The 15,012-nt window shown below is 42.3% G+C and overlaps 1 protein-coding gene across 1 annotated transcript in view; it reads right to left on the bottom strand.

Annotated features, from left to right (window-relative positions):
* The window catches only part of myo18b (myosin XVIIIB), a 37,843-nt gene that overhangs the window by 21,765 nt on the left and 1,066 nt on the right, over positions 1-15,012 (bottom strand). The window contains exons 2-18 of the mRNA XM_083886979.1: positions 11,800-11,948; positions 10,527-10,913; positions 10,319-10,382; positions 8,697-8,809; positions 8,418-8,585; positions 8,052-8,262; positions 7,806-7,948; positions 7,563-7,663; positions 5,675-5,738; positions 4,353-4,497; positions 2,553-2,720; positions 2,133-2,223; positions 1,622-1,814; positions 895-975; positions 632-752; positions 378-525; positions 71-254 (exon numbers count right to left, since the gene is read on the bottom strand). Of these exons, the coding sequence (XP_083743105.1) occupies positions 71-254; positions 378-525; positions 632-752; positions 895-975; positions 1,622-1,814; positions 2,133-2,223; positions 2,553-2,720; positions 4,353-4,497; positions 5,675-5,738; positions 7,563-7,663; positions 7,806-7,948; positions 8,052-8,262; positions 8,418-8,585; positions 8,697-8,809; positions 10,319-10,382; positions 10,527-10,913; positions 11,800-11,948 (2,531 nt within the window). The remainder of the gene's footprint in view (positions 1-70; positions 255-377; positions 526-631; positions 753-894; positions 976-1,621; positions 1,815-2,132; positions 2,224-2,552; positions 2,721-4,352; positions 4,498-5,674; positions 5,739-7,562; positions 7,664-7,805; positions 7,949-8,051; positions 8,263-8,417; positions 8,586-8,696; positions 8,810-10,318; positions 10,383-10,526; positions 10,914-11,799; positions 11,949-15,012) is intronic.

Raw genomic sequence — 15,012 nt, 5'->3', positions numbered from 1 at the left:
TGGACAAAAAGGTGAGGAAAAAAAAAACACAGCTTCCAGTATCACAATATTTGTGTGTTGGTACACTTACGGCCTGTAGTTTCACTGCGATGCACTGGGAGTGCCTGCGTATGGCTGCCATTCCCCCGCTGAACGTCTTTCGAATCATGCCGTTCCTCTGCAGAGAACGCTGACTGCCGCCCTCCAACCCGCCCAGACCCCGGCACAGAGGGGGCACGGAGATTCGGGGCGTAAACATGGCTTTCACCTCACCGCTGTGGAGAAAAAGATATATAATGAGACCTGATGTCACGAGAACTTCCCAGGGACGAGAAGCCAATTAGAAGATATGTTGTTTGTGTGTGGACGTTTCGTCCCGGGTCTCTGCACAAACTGACATGGTGGAGTTTTGCAGCAAACAGATGGCGTTGAGAGCAGATGGGTTGTTCTGGTTCAGACCGAACCATCCAGTCAGGTCGTAGCGGACCGGGTCACAGCCCATCATGTGGTTCACCTCACACTGCAGTGGCTGCTCACACTGGCGCACTGTGGGGACATACATATTCATGATATTCAATGATAATTACACAATTGACACACTCACACGGGGATAGATACTGCAATTATCCATGCATTTATTTTATTTTTTTACCAGAATTGCTGTAATACTGGCTGACTCTCTCCAAGGCTCTGTTCTCACTGGAGGCAGGTGTCACCATCTCCTCATCCAGAACCCATAACAGACCTCTAGGGTCTCCATCTGCTGCCCGGACCTTTAAATGTAAACACACATGCACAAAAAAAAAAATATATATTAGACCTCACAAAACTGAATGTACAGTTAAACATAGATTTGTGTCATTCCCATGTGTTGTGTGCTGTGTGTTCTGTGTAGTCCGTGTTAGTGAAGCGTACTTGAGGAGGCGCCTGGTCGATGGAGGACACGACCTCAGCTGGACTATTCTCCGGACACTCAAAATCCATGGGGATCTGCTCCTGTAACAGACAACACATAATATGAGGAGCTGTGAACAGATTAAATATGAGTGAAGACTATAAGTTGTGCTTCAAGTGTTTCTAACCATAACCCTATACAAAAGTGCCTGTTGACCATGTAATGGCAAATTCAGTTTCTTGGTCTCAGAGCTAGAGCCTTTCCTAACACAAGATATCAGCTCCTTTTGTGTATTCAAATTGATCGAGGGTGTCTAGACTCAACCTGCACCTAACTACAACATCCTGCAGGATAACTCTGCGGGGGGTCGGCCCCGATACCTGCAGTAAACAAATGGGTGTGAAAGCACGGCCTGGAGGGGCAGACCCCTTCAACAGACAAATGTGAAAGCTCTCTCCATGCTCTGGGTCTTTTCTTCAGCAGAATTCTCTATTTCATTCTTCACCAACAGAAGAAGCAGCAGAGAATTTCCACAACAACCATAAATAATATTTTTGCAGTGTTATTAACCATCATTAAAACGAGATACCTGTCGATTGTGTCATCAACTTATTAGTTATGAGTTGACAGTTGAAAGTTAGGATCATGAATATGATCACAAGTTCGATCAATTCTTAGTTGATTGTTTGTTCATCATAGATCAAATCATAGATCAGACTATAAAAATGACCACGAGTGTCACTTCACCTGTGTGTATCTCTCCAGTGTGTGTCTAAAGGTGTGCGTGTGGTATTGCTGCAGCAGCCTCTCCTGCAGGTAGTTGTGGCAGAACTCAGACCAACCGGCCGCTCGCTCCTCTGCTGAGTGTCGCGGGTTCCTCGTGCCCGGTGTGTCCACCAACATCACGGAGGCTAACGTCAGCTGCTGACCACTCAGAGCCCTGTGGGCAACAGCACGAAACACATCATATGTACATATGTAAACGTGTCATATGTATATACAGAATGTAATAGGCAGGTAAGATGATCTAAATAAAGTAGCGTGCCTATATAATCAGACACTAAAGAACATTTCAATAAATAATGGACAAGACTGCTGCATCATTTGTTTTCTTAAATTAGTGTTTAAATGTACTGTGTTAGCAGTGTGTAGTAGTATATAGGGTTAAATGTGCTCTCAGCTTTTCATGTGTGAAACTATCTTTACTTTATTGGCCTTTAAAGGTCCACCATTGGTTGACGTCTAACGTCTACAGTACCTGTTGATGAGTGAGACTATAGTAGTGAAGAGTTCTTCATAGAGCCCTGCGGCCATTCCTTCAACACACTGAAGAGCAGTCAACCTGGGACCTGCAGAGACCAAAGACATGGATTTAATAGTATTTCATTGACAATAAACGTTTACATGTTTACAGACGTGATTGCTTTTCACTGCTTGTTAGCCTGGCTAACACTGAGATTGGGTATGGTTTCAAAGGGTACAGTCACTTCCGTGAGGCGTGGCTAACGTTTGACGTAGATCAAAATGCCTCTGGATAGACCGACAACCAATGACGTTTGCAGGGCAGGACAGAAAACATGCTCGTCGTAGTTGTCAGTAACCGAATCAATGTTTTCTTGCACCACGGCAGTATAAATGCAAGCCCACATACACCGTCTTCCATGAGCGCGCGTCTCACCTTCATCCTCAGCGGGGCTCCGCTCTCTACTGCCCCCTGTGGTGGCTCTCTGCAGCAGCTGGCGAAGGTGATGTTTGAACACAGCTGTGTGCAGGTCTTCTCCCTCGCATCCCAGAACGTTGCTGGCGGTCTGAGCGCTGTCGAAATTCACAAACTGTCTCCTGCCCACTGTGACAAGGACACAGAGAGGACAACACTCTGAGGACAACACTGTGAGGACAACACTGTGAGGACAACACTGTGACAACGGAGGTGTCCATGTGAAGGTTGGTTCACTAACAGGACCTAAGGGACAAATGTGTCCCTATATTATAAAAATGTCATGACCCGTTTGGTTAATTTTGGACTAAAGAAACTGCTGATTCATGTTCATTTCAAGCCCTTGAAGTATAAAGTACACTCAACGGCCACTATTAGGTACACCTGTGGACATGATTTGTTAAGCAAATAACTAATTAGCCAATCACGTGGTAGCAACCGTTGACCGTATATAATAGTTGACAGTCATCTGGCACTGAAGCCAACCTGGAAGTTGCAATATAGTGAACAGCCACTAGGGAATGTGGTTGCTAAAAAAAAAAGAAAGATGTCTGTTTGAATAAAGTCAATGGGAAAATGACTGTACTTCTCTCTTGAGTAACAATGCCAGTAAACAATTCCATGATAAAGTATTTATGTCAAAACAAAATTCTGTCCGAATGATGATTTGAGCAGAGTCTGATTGAGTTCTGCGTGTTACAATCTGCAGCTAACCATTAGATGCCAAAATATTTTTACACATTGGACCCATGTATTTTCCTTGTGTCCCCTGCTGGCAGCCATGTTTTCATCCATACTGGTTCCTGGCACACACTAAAGCTGTGTTTCACAACACAGCAGACAACAAAGGAGGACGCCCAGCAGCTCTTTATTTCCTACTCAGTTTGTGGTTGTTTGTCTAAATGAGACATCAAGCTATGTATGAGAATAGACTGAAGAGACAGACAACCAAATCAGCTGACCCTGACCAAACCGTACCATTTTACTCTGGTACTCCAAGGAAAGGGCGCCAAAGAATGGAACGGTTGGGACTGGTATTTTGGTTCTATTCCTAATGCTAGAAAAGACGTACCATACACTCTTAGAAATAATAAGTAGAATCATATAAGGTTCTTTGGCTTGTCCTCATAGGAGAACCTTTTTTGGCTCCAGGTAGAACCTTTTTATAAAGGTTCCACCTGGAACCCTTTTGGAGGGTTCCACCAAGAACCCTTTTGGAGGGTTCCACCAAGAACCCTTTTATTCAGGAAAGGGGTTTTAAAGGGGTTCTCTGGATCAAAATGGTTCTTACTGGAACCATTAGTGTTACCAAGAAACCTTGAAAAACTGTTTCTTTGGGGAAAGGGTTTTTCAGAAGCAAATGGTTCCAGGTAGAACCTCAGCCCTTGTAGAAGGACCCTTTTGGAACCCTTATTTCTAAGAGTGTATGGAACCATCTTATGCACAGTGATATCAGCAGTGACTTTTTGTCAACACCTCATTCAGTCATACCGATGAAAACCGAAATGTATGTAGGTGGATGTTGGTGTTTCTACTTCTTCTTCTTATCCTTTATTAATCCTCTTATTAGGGAAATCCTTTCCCTGCATTTGACCCATCGTCTCCTCCGAACCATCCTAGAATTAGGAACAATGGGCAATGGGGGTTGGGCCATTGATGATTCCCTGAACATTCTCATAACTGTGTATCTGTGTTTCTGGCAGGATCACGAAGAACTCTGTGAATGATGATGATTATGACGATGACAACTATGAGTGATACCTCTGCAGGCCCCGGCAGCTCCCAGGTGATAAATAGCAGCCAGAACGTGCCATATGGCTTTCTGCTCGCCGGCCGTGAAGCCCAGTGTCTCCATGGCAGTCAGCAGCTTAGTGAAGGCAACGGACGCCCGCTGCTTCTCCTCCACCTGAGACGAGAAAGGAGGAGGACGCAGGGGGGGTTAGTCGATCTGTGAAAGCAGCGCAGTTAAAGCTGTGTCACGTCTCGTGTGGAGACTAATCGTGTGTCGTATCACTTCCTCCAAAAGTTCTTTCTCTGTGTTCAGGGTTTGAAAACACAACCTTACCCTGAACTTCTCATTTGTTTGCTTGATATCTGTTATTATTTATAAATATTTAAAATGTGTAGTCAGGGTTGTTTTTATTTGGATTAGCTTGAAATGCTTAAAGGGGCATTAGGACGATCAAATATTCATATTTGACTAGATTTTATTTTGCTGTGAGACTGTAAGTCTGTTGATGTTGCTGCTGCTTTATTTGGTAAGATCGTGTTATTTATATGCAACAGAACGAAAGGTTTCCAACACACACATCTCCAAAAACTCCAGTGTGCTGTGGTGTAAAATCGTTTTTTGGTGCAGGAGAGTGAGAGTGGGTTTTTCAAAATGACACACACTTCAGTTTCCAGTTTGAAAAGTGTCATTTCCTCAAAGTAAGTAGGTCGTCAGTGTGCCCTAGGTCATGGATTCCCCAAGACTGGGTCAAGACTAGCGCTAGGTTAACGCACGTTAACGCAATGACACGTTTCCATGACGACTGACCGGAAAAAGACGCGCGTGACGCCATGTTTACGTGCCGCGACACCGGAGTCCAGGCACCGCTTACCAGTTAGCTCCGTTAGCTGCATTAGCTCCTTTTAGCGCCGGTTAGCATGCCTACAGTGGCTAACTAACTAGCGTACCTGTGTACTGCGTATGTGTGCATCGGTTTTTAAAGTTTAGCGTTACTTTAGAGACTCATTTTAACAATCGGGAGTCACGTAAACATGACGTCGCGCGCGTCTTTTTCCGGTCAGTCGTCATGGAAACAAGTCATGCGTTTTTCATCTCTTGGAAATGATGAATTTAATCATTCAAAATGTGATTAGGTGTTACGAATAAAAGTAGGTCTGCAAATAATTTACTACAAATTAGCTCACGATTGTTTGCCATCTTTAAAAAGTAGGTCCCTCACAAGCTTCATGAAAGACGAGCACTGAAACGTGACAGTAACAACATTTTTCTTTCTTTAAAGTGTGTGTCCTGAAGTGGGTTTGCAAACTTTTCTTCTTCACACACACACACACACACCTCACACTCACTGTACCTTGGTGGGATTTACAATGCAGAACGAATTGCCTTCTGGGAGCTGGTGCAGCTGCAGTTCCGTCCTAATGAAGGAACGTAAGAGTAACAGTTAACTCGGCTGATGAAGCAGACACCAACGCTCTTCTGCTGCAAAACACTCTGCGACTTACTTTCAGTGGAAAAATCTGTACATTTAGCAGTAAACTGTATTATGTCACCGATCTCTTTCCCAGACGAGGCAGATGGCTGCACTGAGCGCTCTCTCTCTCTCTCTCTCTCTACACTGCAAATATAGACTTTAAATAAAGTAATTCTGGGAAATTGTTCTTATTTTTAGGCCTAAAAAGATTGGACTCTGATTCTTTTGTTCTGAATGAGTTGCAGCTGTTTAATGCTCTTTTTGGCGAGTCCTGTCAGAACACAATAGTCAAGCCTAGTGGAGATGAAGGCATGACTGACAGGAGTCCTCCTCTCTTTGTTGCCCAAAATAATGAATTCATTGAAGAAAATGTTATTTCTTCTAAATGTTTACATCCTCTAAACAATGACACAATGACTCTATTGGACTGCAGTCATCTGGGGACAGTGCCAGATATATGTGTGTGTCATCTGCATAACTGTGATCGTCAGAATTTGACCCAAAGGCAGCACATTTAAGCTACATAGCCATTCAATCAGATCTATAACACTCTGGTCACAAAATAACTCCGCTCCTCCAAGTAAGACCTGAACCAATCTTGGACTGTACCATGTTTCCAACCTGTTTAACAGCATAGTGCGATCCATAGTATCAAATGCAGCACTGAGATCCAATAAGACCAGAACTGACACCTTACCTGAGTCAGTGTTCAACCTGATATCATTTATCACTCTGATAAGAGCTGTTTCTGTGCTGTGATGGAAACCACATTGATCAAACAAGGTACAACAACTACACTTAGAAATAAGGGTTCCAAAAGGGTCCTTCTGCAAGGGCTGAGGTTCTACCTGGAACCATTTGCTTCTGAAAAACCCTTTCCCAATCCAGAGAACCCTTTAAAACCCCCTATCCTGAATAAAGGGTTTTAAAAGGGTTCTTGTTGGAACCTTCCAAAAGGGTACGCCAAAAAGGGTTCTTCTATGAGGACAAGCCGAAGAACCTTATATGGTTCTACTTAGCACTTTTATTTCTAAGAGTGTAACTGCCAGGTAAAGTTGATAGGGTCAGTGAAGTTGGAGGTCAACCAGAAAAGCCTAATACTAAAAAGCTTAACCACGTACACTCTTAGAAATAAAAGTGCTAAGTAGAACCATATAAGGTTCTTCGGCTTGTCTTCATAGGAGAACCTTTTTGGATAAAGGTTCCACCAAGAACCCTTTTAAAACCCTTTATTCAGGAAAGGGGTTTTAAAGATTTCTCTGGATCAAAATGGTTCTTCCTGGAACCATTAGTGTTACCAAGAACCCTTGAAAAACCCTTTTTTTCGGGAAAGGGTTTTTCAGAAGCAAATGGTTCCAGGTAGAACCTCAGCCCTTGTAGAAGAACCCTTTTGGAACCCTTATTTCTAAGAGTGTACCGGAACAGAGTTGGACAAATTTTGAGATAAAAGTTAAAGGTACATTATTTCTGTCAGGACCGAAACTTTTCACAACATTCTTATTTACTGTCCTCCTCAGATTTAACTGTAGAACCTTTATGAAAAGTCACCTCAACCTTCAATAATGATATTCATATATTCCTACTGTAAAATATTCATTAAAAAAATCCTTAATAGGTGATAAAAAAAAAAAAACTTTTGACCTTTCCCAAATACTTAAAGTTCAAGGTATTTTAAAGCAGAAACTTTGAGGACATTGAAAGTTAATGAAGCTCAGTAGTTAATCCTGAAAATATTACAGTACAAGTACTTTTTACCACTGAGAATTACCTCATCTCTGTGCTGAGTCCTGCCAGCATCTGAGAGAAGACCAGGAAGTTGCTTTCTCCTGCAGTTTTCTGACACACTCGCCATTTATCCAGCATCATGGTCTGATGGAGAGACACGACAGAATACACATGTATAATATCTTTAATACACTTTAATGTGCATAACCCTGGGTTAGGGTTATGGTTTTGGTTCGGCTGTCGAAATGAATGGAAGTCAATGCGTGTGTCAGTGTGTGTTGCTTGCCTGAAGGTGTCCAGCGGCGACCTGTCCGGCGTGATTAAAGTCCAGTGAGAAGACCATGGCGAATCGAGATGAAGCGTCGCTGTGCTGCGAGCTCACGCAGCCGAACGACCTCATGACGGTGAACACGGCCTGCACGCGCTCCACTGGAAGAAGAAAGCAACAACAAAAATATGAGAATGAACGAACCAACCACCTGCAGAGTCCAGACACGAATCATCATCATCATCATCATCTAACTGTGCTCACCACTGATGTTCTCTCCAGTTGTACCGGCCTGTTTGAGGAGAGCGTGCGCAAAGGCTTGGCACGCCGTGGTCTTGCCCGTCCCGCTGCGTCCCAGTGCGCACACGCTGTGGTCTCTGCGCGTGCCCACCATGGACACGTACACCCGTTCGACCAAGGCGGCCAGAGCAGGAGGAGCGTCCCACACCGACTCTCCACGCCGAGACTTTGGGGTCTGACAGAGAAAAGGACCGGGCAACAACCGATTGAATGATTTGGATCCTAGATACTTCTACAACTGCGTAATGCGTTATCCGACTGCGTAACCATGGAGACCTCTCAAGCCCTCATAGATTGATGACGAAATCGAGATAAGCGGCGCGATCTCACCTTGCTATGAGCTTGTAACGGCGGCCAGAAGTTGACCAGGTTGGGTCCAGCATGGGTGAGAGGCATGTTGACTTTAGCTCGACCGATCAGTGTGTGGAGAACGCCGCACTCGTTCACGCTGTGCAGGTCGCTCAGGTCCTCGCACAGGTCCAGCTCTGAAGGGTTACACTGTGTCGCCCCAAGGGGATGGAAACGTGGGAAGTCATTAGAGCTGTTAAAGGGCCACCGCGTGTCATCATTTACTCCAAGGAAACATAGTAAAGTAGTGGAGTTATTTACCTTCTCAATTTCATACTCTGACACGTCATGCACTGACTCATCTGTCTGCAGACGGACCCTCACTCGGCCTTCTGGGAGTTCTGGCGTGCCTTCATCTGGCTTCAACTGAGTGGCTGAAATGAAAGAACAATGGTCAGACTCACTCCACTCAGACATCAATCACTGCCCCCCATAGCTTAAGTGTGGTTCACAGCTGTGTTTACATGCCTCTTGAGTAAATATGCTGATCCCTGCATATTTAATGGATAGTTTGGGGTTGTGTGAGGTACTTTGCACATAGTCTGCAGTGGCTGTGGCTGTATCATCAAATCTCATCAGTTTTTATTTGCCAAATCATAACATAAATTATCTTATTATCTTATCTGATAGGGTTGGCAGAGCAAACCATTGCCTGAGGTCTTGATCTGAGAGAGGGCCTCCAGCAACGTCTCAGGACAGATCATGATCGATAACCAATTGAATTCTACGTACAGGAGATTCCCCCATAGCTAGGCCTTAACCCATTAGTTTCATCCCCAACATAAGAGGATTGGTGCATAAACTGCATCATTCGTTCATTGTCCTCCATATGAGGGTTGCTGGAGCTAAACTCCAGCTGACATTGCACCATGCAAGGGAGCATCGATTTACAGCGAGTTATCATACTTTTTTTTTCTTTTTTTCAAAACAAGTTCTTTTTAGATCTGTAGTGACATATAAATACAATTAAATGGGTTTTTAATAATTTGGTACCTAAGAAATCTCAAATGGCACAGATAGATGGTGCCAAGCTGTGCCAAAAGTAAGAACGGCCCAGACATCTCTTTAATAAAACCTCTGTAATTTCACTCTGCTTCATTTCAGCAGCATCAGACTTTGCACAGCTCACGTCCACATGCTGTTACACGACCTCCATGTGTTTTTAAGCTCCTACTGCATATTTTAAAGGTGATATTTGCTTTAAAATGCAATATTTTTTTAGGCGAGAGAAAAAAAATCCTTCAGATATGCTGTGTTCCATGTGCATTTACTCTGACACAGTGGCATCTACAGTGAAACGTACACCTCTGGTGGAATCTCACAAGTGTTCTCTTCATTTTGATACCAAGATCATCCACATAAAAAGGTTTACTCTATTTAGTTTGTCATTTTTCGAGCAGGGACTTCAAAAAGAGGGTCAGGGAAGAAGTGATTAAAACGGCCACACGGACGGTGTAGTGGTTAGCACTCTTGTCTTTGCAGAAGACTCGGGTTCGAGCTGTTGCCCAATCAGCTGACTGATGTGAGTCACCCATACCGTACCATTAGTCTGTTAGCCCAAAAGAAGGGTCCCAAAAACCCTAACCCCTAACCATTTTGGTATCATTCCTAATGGAAACACAGAAATATATGTACCTGGTCCTAATGGGGCAGAACCTAATTTCTGAGGATCTGGTTAAGCTTAAGATTTGTGGTTAGGTTAAGGTCAGGATAAGGTATTTTAGGCTCTCCCAATCCTGGTCCTGGAGACCCAATGATGTGCATGTTTTAGATGTTTCCCTGCTCCATTTGGTCATCTCATCAACAAGCACTGCAGAAGCGCGATAACCATCCATTTACTGTATATGTGTGTGTGTGTGTAGAGGGTTGTCTTCAAATCTCACCAAGGGTGAATCCATCTTTTTGGACACACCACACAGTTCCGGCTTCATACCACACGTCCCTCACCTGAGGCCGAGACACAGCAGAGGAGCAACGATGAAAAAGAAAACTTGCAAATACTTCATCAGTTAAACCTATAGAGTCAGAATGTCCATAATTATTCCACAGAGGTTTCATCGTTTCATTATTTTGATAACAGACAGAACACACCTCTCTCTTATGCTCTGTTAGAGCCGTGTCTGCTTGCCGTCCCTCTGGTTCCTGCCTCTCCTCCACCTCCTCCACCTCTTTCTTCACCTTCTTCACCTCCTCTATCCTCTCCTTCTGCTCAGCCTGTGTCATCGTCCTGTTCTTCTTCTTCTCCTCTGACCTTCTGTCCTGCTTCAGCATCACTTCCTCTCTGGCTTGCTGCGTGCCGTCGGGTTCGGATGTAAAGATGAACCTCTTGGACGAGGACCTGCCGTCCGATGAGTTGTTTTCTTGCCTGCTGTTGCCGGTGAGGTGTTCAGCTCTGAGAGCCATCTCAGCCTCCAGGATCGGAGGAGTCTGGTCTGGGTTGAGGAACTGCTGCACGAGGTTGTCGCTCAGTTTGCTCGGCTGCAAGAATCAGTACGAGAGAGGAATGGTTCTGGTTGTGAGTCCACTGTACAGTAACAATATGATGTTAAACCAGCAGCTGCTTAGCTTAGCATAGAGGGACAGAGGGAACAGCAACTAGCAAACCCAACAACAAACGGACCAAACAATAGCATAGGCTAATAGCATAATTAGCATAATTCATAATTAGGCTAACGATATGGGAAATTTACTCCCATAGTTTAGTCAACAGATATAACAGTAAGTAATATCTTGTTAGCAGTATACTTACACCATATAAGACAAGCATTTACCTACACCTTTATTCTCGAAATAATAATTCACATACATGCTGTAAGTATGTATGTATGTATATCGTTAGCCTAATAGGATAGTTGCCAAAGTCATATTTGTAAGTTTTCGGAAAACAAGAAAAAAAAAAAAGATTTTAGCAAGCACATTGGTAAAGTTAGGCAGATTTTATAATTACTAAGGCAATTATGCTATTAGCATTGGCTAATAGCATAATTAGCATAATCCGTAATTAGGCTATCAATATGGGAAATTTACTCCCATAGTTAAGTCAACAGATATTACAGTAACAGTTTGTTAGCAGTATACTTACACCATATAAGACAAGCATGTAATATGTAAGTATGGATTATGCTAATTATGCTATTAGCCTATGCTAATAGCATAATTAGCATAATCCGTAATTAGGCTAACGATATAGGTGTACCTACATTTTGTGCTGGTGCACCTAAATGAAAAGGTCCTGCTCATTAGATATCATCTTGATACTGGCTTTAAACGTGCAGATGCTTTCAAATCTCTCCTATCACGTCCAAACACCAAAGACTCTTTATAGACTCACAGCACAACAGTGAGACTTTAAGAAGAAACTCACAGTTCTGTCCTCTTTGACCTCTGGTTCTTTGTGCTTGGTCTCCTTCTCTGACTCTCTGACCAGCTGTTTGAGGAAGCCGCCCGGCACCGCTGACGGTGGAGGAGGAGGAGCCACCGCTTCAGCCACCGGCTTCTTCTCCTCTTTGATCTGTTGTTTTTACGGTGAGCGAGAAAGAGAAAGTCATTGATCACAGTCCAGGTATGTTTGGTCTGCATGCTGAGTACAGCAAACTGCAGTTTTATTGAATGCTTTCGTCCCCCACAGACATTCTAACACAGACAGACACTAAAATAAAACTTGTTTTTCCACCTAACTATGTGGACAAAAGGATTTCCAATGAACATTTTGGGCTATGCTTCCAAATTTGTGGCAAACCATTTGAGAAAATCCCTTTTCAATTCCAACATGACTGTGCCCCGGTGCACACATAAGGACTATAACCACATTTTGTCCATATATTGTAGCTCTGAGGGACTGTTTAAATATTTTAAATTAAAGGTGCCATATGTAAGAATGTGGCCAAAAACCTTACTACATTCAAATTCAAAATACAGAGTTGCCAGTTACGTCGTTTTCTGACACGTTACTGGCAACCCGCGGTTGCTCGGCAGCAATGATTGGTAGACGGCGGTAGGTGGCGCCACATGCCAAAACATGATTTGCAGTCTGCAAAATATATATTTTTAATGCTAATATTTTGTCTGTACTGTTGTTGTTGGTGAGTTCAGTTTGTTATATGAACATTATTCCTGAGTCTCTGTGACATATTAGGAGGATTTTATGGCCATTTGCTTTAGATTTATTACATAATGCACCTTTAAACTGTTAAAAGCCATTAAATGTTAAGTCTGCACCACTCAAGCTGTATGCAGCGCTACTATAGCTCTTTAGCATTTATAATGAACAACTAATTGACTTCATTTAAACTGAATTGAACAAGTGATGTATTCACGTCATCTGTAATTTTTTAGGTTTTTGAAACCATGTTCTTTCTCAGTGTTTTCGAAGTTTTTTTTTTTATTATTAATCTGCTATAGATATATTTGACAAATTAAATCACACTAGCGGGAAAAGTATTTTACTTATACTTATTACATTACTTATACATTACGAAACATTATCTGGATGATAAAATGATGCGGTAATAATGTTTTATTATATTATATTATATTACATATACCAGTTGAAAAGGTTGTCTAACAGTGACATAAAGATGCAACTATAAGATCTTATGATCTTGAAGGTGCCATATGTAAGAATGTGGCCAAAAACGGCCAAAAAGGACACAACTGGCAACCCGTTAACTGGCAACCTGTTGCAACAGTTGCTTTAGATGTATTACATAATGCACCTTTTAGTTATTGTAGACTTAAGCAGGTCCAATTTTACGAGGATAATGCTAACCGTGCTACTAATCTGTTGTCCCTACTGTCAGCCATGTGTTCAGTGAGAGCAACCATGTCCATGTCTCTGGCTTGTTTTCCCAGCTATGCCAATGTGCTGGTGGCACATACAGTGCAGTCAGTGCTAATTATGTGTCATTATCTCATACAAGTGCCCACTGAGTGTCTGCAGTTATAGGTCATCTGAGATATGGATGTGATTTTTAGGAAAGTCAAATCACCTCCAGAATGAGTCTGCATTTAAGTGGATTGCAACAAGTTTTCCACTTTTTTAGGACCTTTTCTGTCATAAACGCTGACTTTGTCAGGACCAGTCGTCCTCATGGAGCCCAAAACCTGGTCCTAATGAGTGTGTGTGTGTGTGTGTGGTGACTCAGCAGCGCTGACAAGCCTCCTGATGGACGTAGAGGTGTTTAGCTGGAGCTGACATTTAACTTTTAACACAATAGGGAATATCATTAAGGTCAGCGGGACAGAGGTTTGACAATCATGAGAATGAGCAACGACTCTGAGCTCAACCCAAACACATCAGCACGAGCAGCTGATGTGATATCGACTGTTCAACACTAATATTATTTCCCTATTCGTACATAAATATATTTATACTTTTATATACATTTGTATATATAACTCTTAAAATCAGTCAAAATCAGTCAACTGTTTCTAAGCTGCACCAATCTGTATATATATGTACTGTACATATATATATAAATTAGGGCTGTCAAAAGATTAAAATTCCACTCGTAAATATGCCAGAAAAATTCAAATTTTCTCTTTATATTGTTGTAGGAACGGAGAGATAAATAAAGCATGTGAAAATATAAATGTAAAGAACAATAAAATACTGTAAATAACTTGTAAAAACCTATACAAACTTAGTAAAAAATAAACATTACATTGTAAAAAAAAAAACACATTATAAGACAATATAAATAAATAGAAAAAATAAAATGCTGTAAATAACTTAAAAAAAACGTTTTATACATTATACATTGCACTGTCAATAACTCACATTAAAAAACAAAATATAAAGTATAGAAGTTAAATAGTTTTCTTACTAAACCCACAGCAGGAAATTCCTCATCAGCACCTTTGAAGCACTGCTTCTACTAGTTAGCGTTAGCATCAGCTAGCATACTGACGCTAACGTTAGCATCCGCTAGCATACTGACGCTAACGTTAGCATCAGCTAGCATACTGACGCTAACGTTAGCTGCTGTCTGTGTCCCCGTTAGTTAGACAGTGACTGTTAATGTTAATGATTATATCATTATCTGCGCCAGCAGCGCCACTTACAACTGTGTCTTTCTTTCCTTTTTCTTCCTCCTCTCTTTTTTCTTCCTAACTGATAACTCCTCTTCATTTTCCTTCAGCTTCACACAGGTTAGCGTGAGGTGACGTGGGGCCTCTTTAGGGAGGTTTCCGACCGAGATGTCATTGCTAATCAACCATTGTTGTTTAATGGAGACGGTGATGCGGCTGCTCACTGACGCATTTAGGCTCTGAGTGTCGGGAGCTCCCCCTATCGGCTCGGCGCCCAAAGCAGTTGCCCGCCGCCTTGCCTGTTCATAAACTGCACGTCTACTCGTAGCGCAATGAAAGTGAGAAATTGCGTTAATGCGTTAAAAAACTAACGCGTTAATTTTGACAGCCCTAATATAAATATGTATATGTACAGTATATTTGACACTTAAGATGTATCTGACATTATTAGGGGTTCAAATTCTGGGAGATAAAGGTCTAAGTGTAAGACTAAGATAAGAGATAATATTTATGCTTGGGATAAATGGAATATAATATATAATAATTG

Source organism: Microchirus variegatus (genome assembly GCF_963457635.1).
Source record: "Microchirus variegatus genome assembly, chromosome: 1".
NCBI lineage: Eukaryota > Metazoa > Chordata > Actinopteri > Pleuronectiformes > Soleidae > Microchirus > Microchirus variegatus.
This window is presented reverse-complemented; position numbering and strand designations above follow the sequence as displayed.